Source organism: Nestor notabilis, unplaced genomic scaffold, assembly GCF_000696875.1.
Source record: "Nestor notabilis isolate BGI_N333 unplaced genomic scaffold, ASM69687v1 scaffold15294, whole genome shotgun sequence".
NCBI classification, from domain to species: domain Eukaryota; kingdom Metazoa; phylum Chordata; class Aves; order Psittaciformes; family Psittacidae; genus Nestor; species Nestor notabilis.
In genome coordinates this window covers 186-22,903 of record NW_009926216.1, presented here as the reverse complement: position 1 = coordinate 22,903, position 22,718 = coordinate 186, and the positions used below count along the sequence as shown (strand labels likewise).

General features: G+C 37.3%; 1 protein-coding gene across 1 annotated transcript in view; it reads right to left on the bottom strand.

Moving 5' to 3' along the window:
• Nucleotides 1-22,435, bottom strand: part of NNT (nicotinamide nucleotide transhydrogenase) — a 42,704-nt gene extending 20,269 nt beyond the window's left edge. Inside the window, exons 1-14 of the mRNA XM_010013436.1 lie at nucleotides 22,237-22,435; nucleotides 15,563-15,792; nucleotides 14,193-14,410; nucleotides 12,544-12,631; nucleotides 11,760-11,848; nucleotides 9,941-10,128; nucleotides 9,115-9,248; nucleotides 7,298-7,489; nucleotides 6,019-6,172; nucleotides 4,960-5,121; nucleotides 4,092-4,202; nucleotides 3,355-3,500; nucleotides 2,224-2,419; nucleotides 1,376-1,609 (exon numbers count right to left, since the gene is read on the bottom strand). Coding sequence (XP_010011738.1) covers nucleotides 1,376-1,609; nucleotides 2,224-2,419; nucleotides 3,355-3,500; nucleotides 4,092-4,202; nucleotides 4,960-5,121; nucleotides 6,019-6,172; nucleotides 7,298-7,489; nucleotides 9,115-9,248; nucleotides 9,941-10,128; nucleotides 11,760-11,848; nucleotides 12,544-12,631; nucleotides 14,193-14,410; nucleotides 15,563-15,792; nucleotides 22,237-22,387 — 2,293 coding nt within the window. The 5' untranslated portion in view covers nucleotides 22,388-22,435. The remainder of the gene's footprint in view (nucleotides 1-1,375; nucleotides 1,610-2,223; nucleotides 2,420-3,354; nucleotides 3,501-4,091; nucleotides 4,203-4,959; nucleotides 5,122-6,018; nucleotides 6,173-7,297; nucleotides 7,490-9,114; nucleotides 9,249-9,940; nucleotides 10,129-11,759; nucleotides 11,849-12,543; nucleotides 12,632-14,192; nucleotides 14,411-15,562; nucleotides 15,793-22,236) is intronic.
• Between the last annotated feature and the right edge of the window lie 283 nt (nucleotides 22,436-22,718).

The following is a 22,718-nucleotide window of genomic DNA, read 5'->3' as shown; positions in this document are numbered from 1 at the left end:
TTTGCTGCTTGCTTGTACTGCCCCCCCCCCCCCCCAAATAACTTGGCAATGAGTAAAAATAATGCAAGTTTCTCTGTCACTTTTAGTGTAAGTTAATTACTTACCAAGTTCTCATTTAAATTGAGCTGAACTAAAGGGGAAGAATGAACTGATTGTCTCAGGACTAGGAGTCAAAGTGGGTGAAAAAATAAGGGAAAGGGGGAACAGCAAAGAAAAAAAAACCACAAAAACCAAATAACAACAAAAGAAAAGAAAAAACAAAACAAAACAAAACAAAACATAAAACCAAAAACAAAACCAGAAACGGGAGAGTGGGCTGAAACAGGCAATGAAGCCCACCAGGGACATGTGCACCAATCACTGAAGGGATGGAGGGAGGTAAGATGGATGAGAAAAAAAAATAACCAAGAAGAAATAAATGAGTAACCACTTAGCAGAAATACATCAGAAATACATACTACTGACAAATCCTTCAAAAGATTATTAGAGAAGACAGCTTTCCATCCATGTCATGCTTCCTCCTTCAATGGCTGGTCTCATAAACACTGAAGAAAGCAAACAGATGTTTCCTAAAGGAACTATTGCAAAGCTAGTAACAGGATTAGTAACAGGAAGTTCTTAGCTGCAACTTCTTAGTACAGGTATTATCTCAGTCTCTCAAAATCTGTGTGCTTACAAAACAAAAAATAAACACAATGAAGAACCTTCAGGTGCAGAAGAATCAGGAATTAGTATTGAATTTAGAAAGCATATTTACTAAAACAGAAAGACGCATGGAGTTTGCACAGTAGGTAGACAGTGAACTGAATGGTTTCAAGTGAGGCAGTCTCAGCTAACATTGCAAGCTACCTACCTGAATGAAGCCTGCCATGACCTACCTAAATGAAGCCTGCCATGACCTACCTAAATGAAGCCTACAGTGCTGAGAACAAAATCCTATAAATACTGGCAGTACTCACTGAGTCCAGCAACATGAAGGTTTCAAGCAAAATGTCTGCTCAGGAATATGAAGTTGTGAACATAAAAGTTCAATAAAATCGATTAGAGAAACAGTGTCAGGTAGTCTCTTAACACTAAAGCAACACTTATTTCTTGATAAGATGAATTGAGGGAAGCTTACATGACTTAGTAATTACTAGCAGTAGTATGTCCAAGCACTGTAGACAAACCTTTCATAACTAAAGCTGCACACAAATTAAATAGAATTAAAAAAAGGGGGGGGGGGGAATGAGCTCGTAAGAATTAAACATACAAAGTTTTATCTGATGCAAAATACAAAGTTTCTTTCCAATTACTCTAAAGGCAAAGACAAATCCTGGGCTGGGAGGGGGGAAAGCCTTTTGCAAATTACTTAATTCTGAATGGAAGGTCTCACCTTGCAGTTTTCCATAAGCAACAAGAGAGCCACTAAAAGTCACTCCACCAATGTACGTGCCAAGGTATGCCACAATCCTGGTGAGGTCTGCAGCTGGATCAGTAGCAAAGTGAGGATATTCAATCATGTATTCTGCAATACAGGTGAGCACCGCAGCCAAACCAACCAAACTATGGAAAGCAGCCACTAGCTGAGGCAGATCTGTAATCTGGATGCGTTTAGCAATCGTCAAACCTGTTACAAGTTGAAAACAGAAGGAAGTCTTACAAAATAAAACCAATCTGTGCAGATGGAACTTAATGTACCATGGTGCAGCATGCAATGAATAAATGCACATACATGCCTGTTCCAACTGAAGAATTTATTCTACACTGGGAATTGCTACGGCTTTTAAGTGAAAGCTGCATATGTGTATTTTATGCAATGAGGATATAATGCAAATTAAAAGTATTAAAGCTTATCATGTTCTTAGAAGCTTCATTAAATATCGAGAAATTCAACATTTTCTGTGGCAAAAGATCAGTGTGAAAAAGCGAATTTGGCAGCACTCAGTCGGGAATTGAACAGAAGTATGAAGTTGAGCAAGTTCATTCACCTCTGTGTAGGCAGTTTCCCTAACAGAGATGATGTGCTCCTGCTTTTCCACTACTCTCCCTATTCTCTGCCTTATCCTGATGCATTAATAAAAGCTGTGGGACTTTCTGTTCAAGTATTTGCAACTTAACATAAATTTTAGCCATAAATTTTAGCCAATTCACCTATGAGCTATACAGTATTTTGTGTATACACAACCTGCATGAATCTATGCATAGAGCACATGTTGTTAGTTTATAGTCTCATACACATACCTATGGTACCACCAAGTGCCAGTGCACCCGACATCTGCGCCAACAATTCAGGTGAGGGTTTAAGGCATCCAAGAGTTGCTGCTAAGCCTCCTGCAACACCAATCATACCCAAAGCATTTCCAAGACGAGCTGTTCCTTGGGTGGACAGACCAGCCAGGGCACCAACACAGCATAAGCCTGAGCCTAAATACATCATCTTTAAAATAAGAAAAACATCAGTATGTATATACGAATTAAGAGACAAACTGCATTATCATTATAATAATCTCTGAGTATTACACAAAACGGCTGATTTCTCCAGAATGTATGCAAGTTACAGTTCCTAACTGAAGTCAAAACTCTTCTGACTGTGAGAAACTGTTGCACAGGATGTGATTTTGGCCAATCTTGGTTTATCTTCGAATACTAAACTTGAGTCAAGTCCTTCCTCATCAGTTCAGAAGGAAATTTTTCTTTAGTACAAACCCTAAACTAAACAGTGCTGTTCATTACAGCAATAGTTTCAGAATTTGCTCATGGAACATCTGAACTCCTATTTTGTATGTATGAACAAACTTAAATGAACTGAGCAGTACATGTCTAGATAACTGGAAAAAAAAAATCAACTATATTACAAGCCCCTGGCACAAAGGTATGTTTGGATTTGCTTTTTTCAAACACAGAAGGCAATACTGATTGTTTTTTCTTACTATTAAAACAAATTTAACAAAATTTGTCATAAAAGGTGCTCTAGGTACAATCCCTATAAATCCCTTTGTGCTGAAATCTCTTCCCATCCAGATGTCATACCTACTTCAATTGTCACGCCAAGTTGAATTTTCAGAAACATTTAAACCAAAGACTGGTTTCTGTAGTTGCTATAATACTTAAGCTGTCTTTTTGGAAAACTGTCTAATAAATAACAAAGTACTTGCTGCTTTGCAGGGAAAGGAAAAGCTTTTAAAATTTTCAGATTCAGCGTTTGGGGTATGATTGCAAACTTCATGTTAATCAACTTCAGACCTGCCTTGTGGGAATACATAGCTGATGAAAAGACCACAGCTAATTTGCAGTTTATCCCTCAGAGTAAACAGTGAAGAAGGATATCATGCTGTGAACAGTGGGGTATGAGCCACAAAGTTATTTTCTTACCTGTTCAATATGATAGCCACCGTTAAGAGCAGCCACATAGCCTCCTACAAATACACCACCAGGAAGTAGGTACAAGTAGTTGTACTCAGGAGGATCTGTGGGACGTTTGAACATATCCAGCATTCTCTGTGTAACTAGAAACCCACCTGGCCAAAGCAAAGGAGCAATTTTACAAAAATGAGATATGAAACTAAACATACGCCAAGCTGTAAGAGAAATATTTGGTTAAACCATATTACCACACAAAGTTAACAACTGACACCAATAAAGCCTCTGAAAAGCTATTAATCTGGAAAACCAGCTTAGTTTATGACTGTGTTGTTTTCCCGATTTACTCTAGAAAAAAGCGGTATTTGTAGTCGAATTGCTCACTTTCTTGTCTTTTTTATTTGTGAAGCTTGGGCTTCTGCACCTCAAGCAAGCAGAATTTTGTTCTATGACACATTTTTCAGGTAGAAAAAAGAAATACAAGGACAAACGTATATCCTCTATATCTTGGGACATACAGGGAAAGATATTTCATATAATCATCATCAAAAGGATACTGTAAAAGAAAAAAGCACATTTAAATGTTTCCCTAAAGAAGGTTTACGCAACAGTGTGTGCAAACCAGACTGAGTAACTTCTACCAAATTTCCAGAATTCTACTTCTGGAATCTATATAATTAAAGACCTAGAAGAAATAGAAGAATTAGACAAGTGTTTTAAAGTTACTCTCAGGAGAAAGCCTTTCATACCTGCAATATTGACTGAAGAGATAAAGGCTGAAAGCACTGCAAGGCTTTGAGGAGCATTTTCAGGGAGATAGTGTCCTCCCATCAATGCCAGCCCACCAACTGCAGTTAGTCCTATTTAAAAGAGAAAAGTGTTACTGAACCTAAACAGGCTCTATACCTATAGCAAGTCTTCTTTCAGCTGTCAAACAGATACCAGTCAACTCAAATTTTGAACCCTACTGTACACACTACTATTTAACAAAGACTTTTCAGTCCTAGTCAGACTAAACAGTCCTTTTCAGCAATACAAACATGTTTAAAAACAAAAAACCAAAGTAGTATATGAATACAGTTTTGAAGTACAGCACCTCAAGCACAGAGTCAGCCTCCAACTGCTTGTTCAATAAAAGAAACTTTGCTTTTAACAGTCAAAGTGAGCCAGACTTGTGACCTGTCATCCATATATACAAATGCAGTGTGTAAAATCTGATATTTACAGAGTTATGAGCCTTACAGGTCACTTAGGAACTTCTTCCTCTCTCTCAAAACACGTAGTTTGAGGAGAGGAAAAAAGAATGCAGAAAATATGAAAGACGAGTTACTTTCGCGGCAACATTTTGGAGAGTTGGGAGGAAAGATAAGTTTTATCGAAGGATAGACTGCAGCACTCCAAATAAAACAAATTTTAAAGCAAGTAAGTTAACAGTGAAAAATTACTTATAAAAATTAAAAACACAGTACCTCATTTGCCCTTCTTTTGAAAAATTGTATTCTCATAAAGTTTATTTCAGGTGTCCTTGCCATATATTTATCAGTGGACTTCTGACTGAAGTTCAAATAAAAGGAGCTGTGCCTACAGAAAACAAGCAGTTGTGCGACAGCTACTCACCTGAGATAGCATTAGTCACTGACATGAGTGGAGAGTGAAGAGCGGGAGTCACACCCCACACTGTATGGTACCCCACTATTCCAGCTAGGCCAAATGTTGTCACCATTTGTGTGAAAGCAGAAGTAGGTGCTACAATGCCCAGCCCTAACATGCTAGCCAAACCTAGAAGAAAAGAAGAGCAAAGCATTTTTGTAACTTTTCAATGGTTTCTTATAGTCAACCTCTGCACAACAGGAGTCCCCAGTATTGAGCTAAAAGCAAAAAGGAGTCTTGTGCGTAGACTTCTTTCAAGATCAGCTGTGTCTTCTGTGCTAGTGTTTCTTTTACAATAGAAAATAAAACCATAAATATAATACACATATCTTTGTTATGCATGCACACAAAGCAGCAAAGATAGGTTTCTATAGCAACACTGAATCCTGTCACTCTCCTGTTCTAGAGCAAAAATGTAGAAGAGTGACAATTGTGTTGAAATACTATTAGGAAGACTCAAACCACGCATATGAAGAACAGATGTTAAAATAAAGAATATGCAATTCAATAATTACCTCATGCAGAATTTCTGATACACACAGAATACCAAATGCCAAGAGCAAACAATATTTATGACAATATATATTATTATGACAATATATATGACAAATGTCATATTCTCAGTATTTCAGTTGATTGTGGGCAAATTAACCCATACAATACATCAAAATTTGAAGAAAGCAATGGCATTGAATTGGTTCTGCTGCAAAGTATGGGCACAGTCCTAGCATGAATCCTTCAGGATTTTAAGTATTTTACTGATATTTAAATAAAGCCAAACACACAGATGCACACAGCATGAGTCACCAGTTTGAAATGTTGGTACTTTTGGTTAAATTTATAAAATTTTATTTTCCCTCCCAAAAGCAGTTATTTTAATGCACTGATTTTGCACTAGAGTAGAACAGCCAATCACCTGCCTTCCCAAATAGTTATTAAATTGAGTAAGTAAGATGAGGAGTCTAAAAAGTATTTGCCAAATGAGGAGCACTATACACTGATTCTCCAGCTCTGCAAGTTGCCTACCTGCTGTGTATACAGATGCAGTAGTCATAGTTTTTCTAAAAGGTGTAATAGTAGCTGCTTTTTCCGCTTCCAGCTCTGCTACAGTCTTCTGCTTCACAGGGCCTCCTTGAGGAATATTATTTGGTGGAGGTGCTGGGAAGATCACCTTGCCATCCTGACAAGAGATATTTACAGTTATCACTAACATGGCAGATGCTTTATAGTTAGAGGAACCTCCTTTTCTTAATCCTGCAACTCTATTAAAGTCTTAACATCCTACAGGCAAGCCACAGGAATATCTTCTTTTTCTGCATTTGTGAAATTTTGCAATGTTAGATGATCAGTACAGCCTGACCAAGTTAACCTTAATGATTTACATATTTTTCAGACATGATTTAATATCAATGTCCAAGAGCACCTGGTGGAAACACAAGTCTTGAAAGTAGAAACCAAACAAAGTGGTCAAGTTCCTTAAATGGAAAACATTTATGCAAAATAAAACATGGTCTTGGAAATAGCAAAATCTGCTACAGATCTGAACTGTAATCAGAGCCTGTCAAGACCTCAGCTAGGAACTAAGTATGTCAACTCACATTTCTTGCTGTTCTCCAGACCTCTGGAAGAAAAACCTCCAGGCCTGAGCTGCACACACCACTTCAGTGGCCTGGGAGAGCTGAAGTCCATGCAAGCGTCCTCCACAGTAGGTATCATAAGCATTACAAAATGCTGGAAACACTATGCAGCAAAACTCAACAGAAACAAATACCTCTTACCTAAACTGAAAGCTATTATTTCCTAATAGTTTGAGGAGGAGAGCCTATACTGGCCTATGATCAAAGTCTGTATTTTAGTATTTCCCAATTGAGTTTAAAGTATCCTGAACATTCTAGTTCTCCATTTCTTTCTGAAGTTACTCTTATGAGAACAGAAACATGCATTTATTAAAAACAACAAAAACAGGAATAATATTTTTCTGGCCTTGTAGTAATGTTTCAAACATGTTTTAAATAACTATGCTTTTGTCACATGAATACAGCATGCAAATTGAATCTTTTTCCTATTTTTCAATAGTAGACATTAGGTATTTGTTTAACTATGACAAAGAGATAGAAGCAAAGAGTTTTCCCTTCACAAAATGGGACAGAGGAATATTCAGCTGAATACAAACATGATGCCCACACTATCCATGAAGCCATATCTGAAGTCCATCAGCATGCAGTATCTTTGAATGTATTTTAAAGAGGCAACACTGATAAATGTATGCACTCGCAAATTAAGAAAAGAATATTTACTGACTTACCTTCATTACTACAGTTCCTCTAATAACATGATCCAGAGTACCATAATCAAATTCATCTTTTGGATCGAAGTAGAAGTTCTCTTTGTCAGGACTAATAGCCTTTAGGAGTTTGATGACATTATTGGAATAAAGAGTACTGGCCTGAGTAGCCATCCTGCTAGGCAAGTCTGTATAGCCAATGTGTGTAACACCCTGAAAAAAATTTAAGTAAAATACTAAGGATTAGTACAATCTCTGAGGAATGACAGAATCACAGAATGATTTGGATTAGAAAGAAACCTTAAAGATCATCTAGTTCCAACCCCACTGCCACAGACAGGGACACCTTCCACGAGACCAGGTTGCTCAAAGCCCTGTCCAGCCTGGCCTTGAACACCACCAGGGATGGGGCAGCCACAGCTTCTCTGGGCAACCTGTGCCAGTGTCTCACCACCCTCAGAGTGAAGAATTTCTTCCTAACGTCTAATCTAGATCTACTCTCTTGCAGCTGAAAGCCATTCCCCCCTTGTCCTATTGCTACATGCTCTTGTAAAAAATCCCTCTCTTCTTCCTATATATCCTCCTAGAAATATATATCCAACCTGTTTCACTTATATCTGATTTTAACCCCAGCTAAAACTGTTACCTGCAGCTTTAACATTATTAAGTTGTGGGATTACTCACAACAATTACAGAATTCAACATGATCAAACCCAACATCTTAAATGCTATTAACAGCAAGCCTACACAAACAGGAAGATGTACTGGTGCAAGAGCTTGTCCTCTCCAAATCCTACCATTCTCTCAGATTAACTTCTTAAAGCAATCAGGTAACGGATTATTCTGCCCAATGCTTGGCATCTTCTCAGTCCTTCTTGAGGGCATGCACTGAAGGCAACTTTCTATATGACAGAAGAGTGAAGGAAACTTCCTTAGAGCTAGCTAGCTGCGCAAGTAATATGCCTAATGGGTTCACATATATGTAAAGAGAGATAACATAATACATCCCTACTGTTTAAAGAACAAATACGAGTATACCTTGTTATTAGGGTTTTGGAATGTACGGGAAGCTGAGGCTGGCATACACATACAAGCAGGCTTGAGTTAAAACACTGCTCCCACAACTGATTGCCAAGATCCATGCATACTTCCAGGAACTCTGGGTTCACAATACAATGCTATTGCACACTGATAATACCTCTGCACTGCTGCTTTTTTTCCACAGGTCAGTGCCAGTACACTATATCCAGGGGTAATACTCCTGACTAAAAGTGTTCCATATAAATTCTTCATCAAGTATCTGATTACTTCTGTTCTACATACTCTAATTTTTTAAGCAATGACATCAAAAGCCCTAGAAAACCAAAAAGCCAAATACAGTGCATGACTCATACACACGCAGCCCTGCTAATATTAATAACCATGGCAACAGGATGTCCTACAAGCTTCCCTAATAACAGCATTATGCTCTTATATCACCAAATAAACAACCTTGGAAACCTGCTACTTAAAATCTCATGCCCCAGATTTCTGTAACTGCTAGTAGATTCCTCACAAGTACCAAAAATAAAACCCAAAAAGCAGAAAAACAAGCTTTCTACTGAGCCAGTGAACACTGGAGCAAAAACCAAAGTAGTAAGTTCAGTCCAGGGGAAAACTGCTTATTTTAATGAATCAACAGTGATAATGAACCCTAGTTTGACTTACAAGTGGTTGGGATACATAAGGATTACCTAAGCCCAAATACTGAAATCAGCTACTCATTTTCAGCATACAGTTTACAAAACACAATGTGAATTCACACAAACTGAGAATAATCTTCAGATTAAAATGCTCACCTTATGAACATACATTTCTCCAGGCTTTGTAGTCTCAATGTTTCCCCCTGCTTCTGCTGCTAAATCCACAACAACTGAACCTTCCTTCATTGATTCAATCATATGTTTCTTAAACAAGATGGGAGCTTTTTTGCCTGACAAGACAAGGCATCTTAAGTTAAACACAAATACAGCATTTTATCTGTACAGCTCAGGAGATGCGTTCTCCCCTTTTCTCTATATATATAAACCTTATTTTTGTAAGCAAAATTTTCAAGTAATCAGTATCTAGGATGAAATGTCATAGAAGGCTTTTTTGTACAGGCAGAAAGAAGAGATGCTAGAACATCTTGCTCCTAGCATGTAAAATTTTGTCCTCGGTACCTGACAACATCCAATCCTACAATTCAAGTCGTAACACAAAAACAACAAAAGACACCACATCAAAATACAGATGTTGTGCAATACAAACAGTAACCTCTATCTTACTATGTTTCAATTACAAAAGACAGTACTGTTTTGTTTGGAATTGTTTCTGTGCACAAGCTGCACAGCAGCAGTAGCAGAGATCCAATACGCAAACAAATTACATATTCTTACATTATTACCATGTACTCCTTGTTTAATCGGAGAACATGATACTGAGTCAAAGACTGCTAGTTTGTGAAAACAGAAGTTGCAAAAAAAGGCACATGCTTTAAAAATAGGCATTAACAGGGAAGTTAAAAGGTACATGGTAGCACTGACATAATTCACTAACACCTCTGTTTTCACTGCAGGCACAGTTCCAAAACATGCTAGCTTCCAAAAGATAAATAAAAATCAGCATCTTGCACATAAAACATACCTGGAATAAGCGCTGTAGTGATGATGATATCAACATCTTGGCACTGTTTGGCAAAGAGTTTCATTTCAGCTTCAATAAATTCTTTGGACATTTCTTTAGCGTAACCACCTTGTCCCTCTCCAGATTCCTTTAAGTCTACCTCCAAAGGCTCAGCCCCAAGAGACTTGAACTGTTCCAGAGCTGCAGCTCTAAGAAAGTAAAATTGCAGGGAAGGAAACAACTGCTGCCATGAAAATCCACCATGACTTTTCTGGTCTTTTTAGTAGCAGTCTTCACACAAGAGATCTAAAACTTATACTAGGATTAAGGAGACCATAAATTAAGTACTCTACTTTCTGTATTAAGTGAAAAAAGTAATTGCACCACTAACTTCAGGTCCCTAACAATAATAACTGGGTAAGGGATAAAGGCAGATAAGGTTTCCTGTACACTCAGCAGCATTGCTCCAATAAAAGTCTCAAAGCTGGGAGCTTAACTGTTGTCTAACTCTGCTCACCCATTTCTCTTGTCATGACTAGGTAAACCTACAGCCCAAACTTAGATGCCAGGGATAGGTGATAAATACGCAGCCTGTGGCCCTGTCTTTAATCTGTGAAATGGGAAATACTAGTAAGTCTTATTTTCACAAGGAAAATTGGGAGGGTTGGGGGGTTAAGGGGTTATGGGTTTGAGGGTTTATTTTGGTTGGGGGGGGTTCGTTTTTTTACAGTTATCCTGTAAATCTGATATTTATTTTTCGTCACATGTTATCACAGTAAATAATCAGTCTTAATTTCAGTGTTAGATGAATATTCACAACACATATAAGATTTAACACAAAATTCTTGCACACCAACATAAAAGCATAAAGGATGCTTAAGAAGGGAATTAAAAAAAAAAAACCTGAAAAGTTTTAGACAGGTTTTGATCATACTTTTAGGAAAAATAAACTCTTTCTAGTTTGTTTTAAGGCATATGCAGATTTTCTAACAAACCAGAGTGAAGGTTTTTTCATATTGCACATCATAAATCTGGAAATATATTCATTTTTATTCTTTCATATTAAATATAGTTAAGTAGCACTAAAAGCCACTTCTGCATAAAATCAAACATATATAAGTAATTTTAATGCAAATACAGTATTAAGCACATAAAAATTCAATATAGGAAGGCCATTTAACAGAAAATAATCTAGTTTGTAGTCCCTGGAGCTATAAGACAAACGTTTGTGCTCTGTAATTTTCCGACTCTATTGCTCTAGAAAATGGCTATAGGACAAAACAATGCTTCCAAATGTAAAAAAAAGAGACCCAAGCAAAGCAGAATTTGAAACAGCTTCAGATGCATTTTCTGTTCTTTCATCCTGAGATTTATAAATAAAATAACTTGATCTCTTGCTTCTTTCGACCTGCTGAAGGAGAGAGTCTCTCCAAAGACTCCCTAGCTGGCTCTTCTGGGATCAGGAAAGTAGAAGTGAATGAGAGTATGCAGCTATGAACCTGGATCAAAGCAAGCTATAGATAACGGCATACAGATTATTTATTTACTATTTCTTTTGTGCCCCAAGAAGAAGAGAGACATGAAATTATGGATAAAAGCCCTAACTTCCTCATTCTCATGAAGTAATGAGGTTTTTATTCATGTATTTCTGAATGATGCAATGATAAGGACTTCTTGGAAGATTTGGTATTTTTGAGGTATGGAGGAATAAAGACAGAATAAAAATAGCAGGAAAGGAACTGTGATTCAGTGCAGTACAAGTGCTTTCACTGTAATACTGACTCAAACTACTTAATCTTAAAATAACGTCAGATTGCTATTAACATTTTCATACACCTACCTCGTATCAAATCCACGAACCACTGCACCCATTGATTTAGCTGCTCCTGCAGAAGCCAGGCCGGCAACTCCTCCTCCGATGATCAAGACCTAGAATGATACAGTTATCATGTTTGTAACATAAACTAAAACTAGAGCTGGTTAGAAAAGCAGCAGCATTGTCCTGCTTTCACAACTGCAAATACGTCTCATTAACCAGCCATTTAAACAAGCTACCTTATGACACAGAACACAAAATTACTTTGGTAAAGCTGCCCATAATCTGTTTAAAAGCTGTAATTCCTAACTTCACTTATCTGAAAGCCAACTCATCTGTAGCTAACAGTTTATGTAAGCACAAGTTTTCTCCTTAGCTTCCCCCCCCACCCCTTCCCTAATTCTACTTTTATTTCTCTTCAACCCAATCCACCAGCAATTCCAATCCAACAATCTCTTCAATCACAGTCTTCAATGCACCAGAAATCCCAACATTTCTGACTTTTCTGAACTGCTTCCTTGCCTTTCCTCATCTGGGGAGAGGAGGAAATCCATCCATGTATAGATAGTCTGATGTTTAAAACTAAGCAAACTTAAATAAAACTCAAATTATTCTATTATTCCCAAAAAACCCAACCCTGCAGGTAGTGAACAAAAACTGCTATGGGAATAACTACAGGAATTTCTGAAGTCTCTAGAACTAGCCCTAAATCAGGAAAAAAGCCTTTTAAGACAGTTTCAGCAATGGCTAGCTGCGCTCAGGAACTCACATATTCTTCTGCCACAGTATCTGTTTTAATTGCACATACCTTTGCTGGAGGAACTTTACCAGCAGCTGTGATCTGACCCGTGAAAAATCGACCAAAGTGATTTGCTGCCAGTACCACAGCCTTGTAACTGTCAATTAAGGATGAACACGTATCAGTATTTTCCTAGGGTCAGTAAAATTCCATTCATGACAGCAATCAAAAGGATAAACATTTGACCATAGCTTGCACAGGATAAAGCAAGTTTAATATTTTACTGTTGAGCACAAGCTTAATAGTCTGTCTTTGTTTGTATTTCTTGACTTTTTCTGCGGGTGGGGAAGGAAACGCATTTTCAGACAGAATTTTTAGAATGCAATATACTGGATGTCCACAACTACTCACTCTCCCAAATAAAACTTTACCTGAACAATATACACATATCTTGCTAACAGTTAACTCTGTGGTCTTGGAAGCTATCTTTAAAGGCTGTAACCTGTAGCTTGCTAGGAAGGAAACACGAACAAGCAATTGCAAAACCCAGAGCAATTATGCAGTAAGCTCACTTAGACAAACAAGCACACATTTAAACAAGATACTCTGACCCTAACTGAGCAGACCTATATAGTTCAGGACAAACAGCTTAAGCTCGCTACTTCTTTTGCTCCATCTGCTCTGTAGCCATTCAAGAATGGGTGGCTGGATGCCAAGTTAACATCAATAAAGCTATCCAAAAACGCAGATCAATGTGTAATTGTGTCTTTTATTAACAACAGTGCACGTTTTCTTGCATATTTACTAACAGTGTTGTGTTCAACAGCCCCATTCCACTCTTTTTCCTATCTCTAGCAGGAATATATGGAGGTCTGTATGACAAAAAATTACTTCCAATTTGGAATACAGCTTGTACATTTTATACCTTTAAAAACATTATGGATTTCTATATTTTAGTAAAATTAAACATACTGAAATACAGAGAAGTAACCAGACATGTACTCAGACGTATAATGCTGGTGTCCACAAAATCTGGTAGCCTTCTCCACGGTTTATTATGCCTCACAGACACCGTCTAAGTAGAAAGTCAAAAAAAATAATAAAAAAAGCAATAAAGAATCTAATAATAGAAGTCAGCTTGATGACAACAACATTTTAATGCACTGGAATACCTACAATACCAGTCACAAAGCATGAAGATGCCTGAGAGTATTTGGTCTTTTGTTTATGTCTGCCATGGCAATTGCATTCATACCGCATGCTGCTTGGGTCAGTGAAGTCCCAACAACACCAGATCCCAATGACAGACAACCTGTGTTCAATCTTTCTTAAAGACAACTTTGAGCCTGCTCAGATCCAGTTCAGATTTAAAAAAAAAACAAAAAAAAAAAAAAAACAAAAAAAAAAAAAAAAAAAAAAAAAAAAAAAAAAAAACCAAACCACTAGAGAAAGCAATCATGGAATTAAAAGAACTGCCATCAATTTTGGTTGCCTGTTTAATTTTTCCGTAGGCCTTGTTCTGACCTACTGCAAAGCTGACCACAATAAACTCAAGTTGGTTGGCACCTCCAACAGTGTCATCCTGTGTGAAACAACTGTATGAAAATAGAGCTGCAGAATTGTTTTGTATATACCCAATACCAAAGCACGTAACTTTTAATCCAGCTATACTTACTCAAGCTGAAAGAAAAAAAAAAAATAAAAAGTAAGATTCATACCCAGCAATGTTGGCCATGGAGCTAAGAGCATCATATCCCTGAGCAATGGTGATCCGTGGAACCTGATCCATAGCCAAGACAGTAGTTTTTTTCTCTGCAAGTTTTTTCAGGAGGTCTGGATTTTGTGCTGGGTAGATAAAACTAATCAGAGTAGCCGCCACTTTAAAAAGATCTGCCTCGTGCACACCTAGAGCTGAGTTATATATAGGAGCCCTCACCTGAAGAAAGAGAGAAGTTTCCAAATTAATCAGAAGAAATAAATCAGAACACACTCAACTTTCTTCCTCCTCACTTGCAGTATGTCCATTCCCATCCACAAAGTACACAGAGATGGAAGTATAGCAAAGGCTGTTCACACCACTGAACTGAGTAATTGCACTTCTTATCTGCAATCCACCTATTAGAATTAGCTCTGGGCAGACTGGTGACAGGGCAGTAATAGCCATCACACCTTCAGAAAGATCTGATGGCTTCTAACCAGCAGTTACTGGCTTTTATGACAGATACCTGCCCCAAACACACCATTTTTAAGCCAAATGATTACCAAGTAGATGTGCCATTAAACTCTACAGGCTAAGAATCACTTATTAGGTTGCAATGCAGCACTGCATACGGGGAATTTCAAGCATGAAGTCCAGGAGACACTCATCTTCATCTGTATTCACTTCTTTTGAGTTTCTCACTTTTTTTCAAAAAGAAACCTACTTAAAAGGCTTGTTCACAAAGTAGCCCATAGGAATTCTATGTTCAAACCTGACAGAATAACTTTAAATAGAGCAGTTAAAAGAAGCATCAGCATCAAGTTTAAGGTTTTTTTCCTTTTTCCTTCAGGCCTTTACACAATCTAATACCTCTCAAGCAATTTCACTTCTAGCAGCCCTTCCAGATCAACTACAACCTATCTAGTTACAAACACTCCTGAAACACTCAGTTGTGGAAACTGCTGGATGCCCAAATGAGAGAAGTTAGAAACTAGCATCTTCAGAATTCCAAACAACTCTCTCTAGAGAGTAACTCCAGTTGTTCGTTACTAGTTTTGGAGCAAAAGTTCCTTACAGCAGGGATCTCCCCTGATTAGTCTAGAACAAGTAGCCTACCTCGCTCTAGAAAACACCTCCAAGATAGTTAAAAACTTGGTAAGTAACTATCCTCCTTTTTTTCAATGCTACCATTTACTAGCTTATTACTGCAGGCGTACACCTGAGTTAGTAAAGAAAAATAATAAAATAAAATAGAAGAAAATTGAATCAGAACTTAGAATGGAAAACACTAACCGACTTACCAAACTTTCAGCACACTATCAGAAAAAAAATTACCTCTATGTTTCTCCAAAAATAACGTAATAGGAAATATATTAATAAAGCAATTACTTTGACAACCAAATCAGAAGCCAGGACTTCCTTGGTGCCCTGGATCTTTGCTCCAACTTCTCTGTAATGGTCATCAGAAAATTTGGAAGCTTCTCCAGCACCAGATTCCACCACAACATTGAAGCCTTGTTTGACTAAGGCTTGAACTCCAGCCGGTGATAGAGCCACTCTCTTCTCATTCTCAAATATCTCCTTGGGGACACCTACAGTCAGCTGTTTATAAGGAATTCCTGTAAGAGTGGCAGATAAGACAGCATTAGCTGCACCAAAGATTAATAAATTGATATTAATAGCACTATTCAGTGCTGCACAGACACATGCAGACATGTCACACTTACCAGTTCCCTCTCCTAATGGAAGAAGAAGCAGAATGATCTTTTCTGGCAGTGTAGTTTACATTTCCTTAAATTATACCACCTTGCTAGAGATCCTTGTTCTCTCAGGAACTGACAGGTAAGCCCAATCAACCACACAAGCAGTAACAAGTGTTTGGTGAAGTTCATACCCATCTGAATTTATACAGTTCTAACTGCGTAACTGTCATTCTGACTTACACTTGACATGGCGTTCTGGTGATAACACATTCTACCTGGCATAAGAAGAGTTTAAATCTCTCTCTAGTCATTATTGTGAAAAAATAAGCAAATGAGTTTGTTCAGCTGAACTGCATTTTAAGCACGTTTTTAATGTTTATCAAATTACAGTTGTCTCTGGTAACTATCAATGAACATAAGTTACATACTACAAAGCACATTGAAAGGCACAACTACATGTATAATGTACTCTTAAGAGTTTGCACAGAAACAAAAACAGTGAATTCAGGAGCAGTGGAAGAATAATTACACTTCTCTTCAATGTTTCCTCCTTGCCTTAACTTGTTCAAAGCTCTTCTAAGCAACACCAGGAAAATGCTGAGACTGCAATCTATTAGTTTTAGCTTAAGGTTTCAAATTACAAACATCTTTGCAATTGTTCACATACAATTTGTGGACTTCCAGTACGACATCTGACAGTAAAAACTTCAATGATCAAATTAAGCGTTTAAATACATTATTTATAAATACACAGACTCAAGCAGAATACTTACATATCAAACTACTGCTTTAATTACACTAAATAGCATGCAGTCCAGCACACAGGCCCACTTCTGCACCAGTTTTCATGGATGCCTATCTAGAATTTAAACCTGGATTGTGACATTTGTGCATGAGAGACTTGCACCGCATAGATATTAACGAAATATAACTTGAGCAGCCTAAGCAGTCACAAATATTAAAGATCAAGCAGCAAAATAAAAAAAAAAGGGCGAGAGGAAGGGGGTTGGAGGCTTGTTTTAAATTACAGATCTGCTTTTGATTTTGCCACTAAAACTACATATTCTGCTACAAACATTGTAGCAAAGTAGTAATGTGTAGCAGGTTTTAGGAAGGCTTCCTTTTCACTTTTTTTTCCCTGTTTGTTTTTTTAAGATAGAAACAACCAACACAAAGCCAAACCATACTACACTAGAAGAACTTTGAGGAACTGAGTTATTTTGATATTTTAAAATCTAAATCTGAAATAAAACTAGGACTATAAGGTGTTTAAAGTTGAACATCTAAAAATGTTTAACAACTTTCAAGATACTATCAATCTATAATTTTCTGAAAATACAGAGTTGCTAAGAACTGGTACTTAAATATCTTTATGTACTTGTCAGTCTTCTAATTCATTTAAAAAAATATGATTGAACATATCCAACAAGATGACACAGCTCACCAAAGAAGTGCATTACTTCTGATTATTTTTACCTTTTCTTTTTTTAGCTTTCTCTTCGAAATTGAACTAATAAAATGGTAATAAATAATTTGAAGACAAAAGTGTTTTGATATTTTGTATGTTGGAGAGCATTTAAAATTTTTTAGCTTAGAAGACAAAAAACAAATTCAGAAAAACGTGCTTTAAAGGAACATTAAGTCACAGCAGGAGTGAGAATGCAGATCTAAAACAACAGACCCATAAAGGTAACAGTGCTTTGCAAAGATTTCTTTCATCAGCATACACCACATACAAACATCACTGTGCAAACTGTGCAACTCAGGGCACCCCTATCACAGCAGCACTAACACTTGAAACCCACAGTAACTGTTGCTGTTATTCGTACGCATTACCCTTGTCATTTGAAAAGAACTTTCTCTTCATCTCTTCTCCTAATTACTACACAATAAAGTTCTGCTTCTGATTTTCACTAAATCAATTCAGTGGAAATAAGCTCTGTTGTCTTTTAGAAGCAGAAATGAAACCTAGAAGATTTAAATTTGTTAGAGTAACAGAGACCAATCATAATTTCAAAGGAAGTAGCTCTAGGATAGAAGGCAAATAGCCTTCCAAGAAGCACTGAGAAAATAAGAACTGGAGCGCTACCTTCCCCTTCTGCTTCTCTAAGTTTTTGCAGCACACAAATGCAGAGAAAGGAAGGAATTATATAGTATAAAAGGAATAGAAGGATGACCGCAAATTCAAAGGCACACAGACACTTCGCTAAAGCTTATGTACTTCTAAGGAAAAAAAAAAAAATGTAATTTTTTTTTTCTTTTTTTTAATCTCCTAAGGCTCAAATGACAGTATATGCTTCTGGTTTCTTTTTGCTCTCGTTTTTGTGTGGGGTACCAGCGTAAATGGCTAGGAGCAACAGGACAAGAACGTGCACTAGCTATATGCCAAATGTGTTTCCTCATTTCTTTCTTTCACATTGGTTATCTCTTGCATGCAATAAAAACAGGTCACACTTCTTCAAATAGAAAGTATTTGTGCACCTTATTTAGCAAGCAGAATGATCAGAGACCAATACTGAGCATTATGTCCTCCTCCAATGCTTTGGGATATCAAATCCAAGACAAACATTCAACAAGTCTCATCTGCCTCTCACCTTCTTTTCTCCTCTGTCCCGCTACCAAATTTCTAGCAAACAGCAAATACAGAAGCAAATGAATACAGAACCAAAGAGACATCGGTTTGCCAGCCTTTAGCTAGAGCAGGTACAGGACATGTTTCAAGCAGACTATACTGAGCTATCACATCATTCAACACCACAACGAAGCAGACGTCTACAGCTGCAAAGCAAAGACCTACGTTAAAACTTCAGGACAGGCTATTATAAATATTATTTTTGAATAACAGCTATACTATGAGCACAGATTTGGCTTATTAAACTCAGCAGTTTTATGGAAGTCATTAGTTTTGAAAGGTTGAAATCTAGAATCGTATACTTAGGATCTTGATTTAGATTTTATTTCAAGAAAGAACATCTGCAATCCTTCTCATGTGTTTAAAACTTCATTTGAATGTGAAGCTTCCAAGTTGCCTTTCTAAGCCTCCACATCCAATCATTTCTTTAAGAACTGCATTGAGTATGTTTTAGTAACTAACTTACTGCTTTATCACATGAAGATTTTCCAAAAACAGACTGCTACGCACATACCTTGAGAACCTTTTTGAGTCACATGAAGATTTTGAATGTACTGTTCATTTTGTAGGGAATACACCACCTCTTTTTTGATACAAAGACTCAACAGCACAAGGATACTGCCACTACCAAAAGTGGCAGAATCATTAAATTTCACAGGCCTAAGAGTCTTAGTATGAATGTACAAACATTAGGATTTAGAAAACTAATAAAAAGCCACTCTTTCTCATCCCCCCTAACATAATCTCAACTGTATAATGAGGATATATCTAAAGTAGAGTCTCAAACTTAAAGTAAACAAAATAAGTAGGTAGTCTACATGTCCAAGCTTCAGAAAGCAAACAAAAATAACTAGCATCACAAAAGTGATGATCTCCATTTAACTTTTATTTACAAACATGGTGTTTAAAGAAGATCATAAGCTAAAACTAGTAAGAAACCTTAGAATATTGTATGTAGAGAAATAGAGAAAAATACACATTTTTATCTCCCTAACCTGATTTCAGGAAGTAGTCCGTAGCAAAGTATTACCAACAACAGACTTGCACAAAAAAGAAGTTTTGACTACATACCATATGCTCGGGGATGGGATAAAAGGATATGTAACCTGCCTGATTTAAAAGTTACTCTAATACCAGATTTAAACAAACCATCTCACCTGTTCTGAAGATGAGGACATATTCCGAAGAACAGCAATATGATGTTGGGAGGAAAAAAAAAAAAAAAAAAAAGAATGGTACAGAATGTCAAACAAACACCTGATCCCTCTTCTTACACAAGCAAGGGGATATAAAAAGCCCCAAGGAAATTAATGGAGAATGTCTACATTTAGAATGTACAGCTTACCAAGAGAATTAATTGACAATAAACTGTTATGGGTTTAAAAGTTCTGCTATATAGGAAAATAAAAACCAAAAAACAAAAAAACACCCAGGACTTTCTAAGAAAGAAGAATCAAAAATAAAATTACATTAAAAATCCCAAGATAGAGATGGGTGAAAGTCACAGAGTCACAGAGCTGTAAGACAAATGAATCTGAAAGCACAGATTCATTCATCATACAAGAAAGAAATCTGACAGTCGGTCACCCTTCACAGGGCTTCGGGAAGTTTTGCATCTGTTTCTCAAGCACCTGGTGCTAGCAACAATTTTAGACGCATTACAGAAATACTTTTTTATTCCTGTATGAAAATGCCTATGTTTCTAAGGAACAAAGAATGCAAATTAGCGGTAAGAAAAGTATTCGTCTCCCAAGTTTACTTTTCAACTGATTCCAAATCTCTTCATGCCCCAAGCAGCTGTTGTTCTTGCACATAACATATCCTGGATTAAGCAAAAGCTAATCTGAAAGAATGGAAGTAACAACCGCAGTGTTAACAAGAATTACTGCGACATTTTTTCAGAAAACTGACTGTTCCTTGTATTACAATGATTTTACCAAGTGTCATTGATAATGTCTGAAAGAACAAAATGTAGTTATTTTCTATGCTGTTAAGTTTTGATTCAAGAGCACTTAAAAAGTATACATAGGCAATAGTACTGACAGGAATTTTTCAGTCAACGGCTGTTTTATCCTTGATTTGTCCTCTACTGAGTGACAAATCTCATGTTACCAAAATTAACTATGAGGACAGCTTAATTATCAACCAAAATACTTCTCCAACTTCATTCTCAGCATCAACTAACTGCATCGCAGGAATTCTATTCGTCCTTAAATAAGGCCTTCCACATGAGAGATGTGAAGAGACAGCACTGAATGCTTGAACACATGACACTTATCAGAATTCTCTGTCTTTGTGGAAAAAAGTCTGAAAAGTGATTCATAAAAGCAGGAAAACACACACATGTGAGAAAGAGTGAGACAAGCATGCTCACTTCAGTAAAACTAAAGAGATCTTTCAGATTCATGATCAAATTTGTGGTCAAAGTCAGCTACAAAGATTGATTCCAAACTCAAACAACAAGAAGGGCACTTACCTGGGACATTTGAGAAAGAACCTTGAACCTAGCTTTCTACATCCCAGGTTTACACCACCAAAAGAGTCAATTTGCCATATCAAGACAGACAGATGTCCCATTCAGTACTTAATACGGAAAAAAAAATTTGGAGCATCACAAATCCGTCAGTCAGAGCAAAGAAATTCAGGTTTCACCATGCAAGTGTGGTAAAAAGCCATGCAATACCAATTATAAGGAGCCCTTGGACTAAAGAAACTCGTCGTCTCATCACATTTCTTTGGAAGCTCCAAATCACTGGGTCACCGATTTGCAAGGACCCCAGAACGCACCAGCCGCTGTTAGTACTGCCACAAATTCCATGCAACAAAAGCTTCTCAAGAGTTATGTAGTCTAATCTTACGTCCTGTGTTTTCATAACCAGACACTTCAATCCACAAACAGCACTACTTTTCTAATACTCTAAGATATCTAATGCAGTTACCTACTGTGCATATTTGGAAGAACTGAACATCACGCGTACAGTGTCTAACTTTCCACATTAATCTGTCGCAGACTGAGAAGATCCTAGATCTGCACTGCAGCTGGGTCTCTAAATTCCTTCAGGAAGGCAGGACCCATGCAGGCAAAAATACCATTAAACCAGTTTTATATATTCTCCAGTCCTCTAGCTCTCAGGCTATACACTGCATAGGGAAAAAAACAAAATCAGTTCTGATTTTCATACACCAGGCTCAGATCATAAACTGGAACCAAGGACACCCCTCCACTCCCCCCTCCTTTTTTTTTCTCTTCTGAAAATACCTGAACCTGTCCATTAACTGCCCATAAACGTAATTAGTGTAAACATACCAACAAGCCCTACAAGTGAAGATGCAGATCAAAAGTTTTTCAAGGCAGTACAACATATGTTTCCTGAACAAGAAATTTTTTAAGACGGGATAGTTGCATCTACACATAGTCATGCTTGCAGAGCCTCTCTTTGTGAGGGCTCTATTTTCCCCTGCATGCACACAGAGTTGCACAACCACACCCCTTGGGGAACTCAGGCTTTTTATTAAGAAAAGTATTCATAATAAACACAAACACCTTTTGCACAACCCCTTTTAAACCAGCATAAAATTGTACTACATCTGACTCAATCATGCTACTGACATGATTTAAGAGCATTCTTTTTAAGTCACTTCTGTACTAACGCATATCTGAAAGAAAAATTCAATCTATCTTCATGGCTTAAAACAAAAGATTACTTATGATAGTTTAATCAATTTACCTGGCTTTAGAGCTGCCTGAGTCGCAAGCATCCGGTGAGTTCTAAACATTCGCAATCGTGGCATCTTTGCAGGATGCACCTTAGGTGGTAAGACACTGCCGAAAACAGGAGCGGAGCACCCACTGACAGCAATGCGCAGAAGGCTCGCCATTTTGCCCAGACCTTACAGCAGACTCCTTGCCACTTATGGAATTCGGGCTGCACACATAAAAACAAAACAAGAATTATTTATGATACAAGACAGAAGGCATGTAAACTTCTCAGTTTAAGTCCTGTCACCTGCCAGTAGCCACGAGATGATCATTTCTCCCCACCTTTTCTTTGTAGCTAGAACTTTCTTTTTAACTGAGTAAAGCAACTATCAAACTAAAGTAACAAGACCATAGCAGGGCTGACATCACAAAGAGTTGACCTAGAAATCGTATTTCTGTGCTCAAATACCGCATTCTCCTCACACCGTCCCTGTAAACCAGCATCTTTGA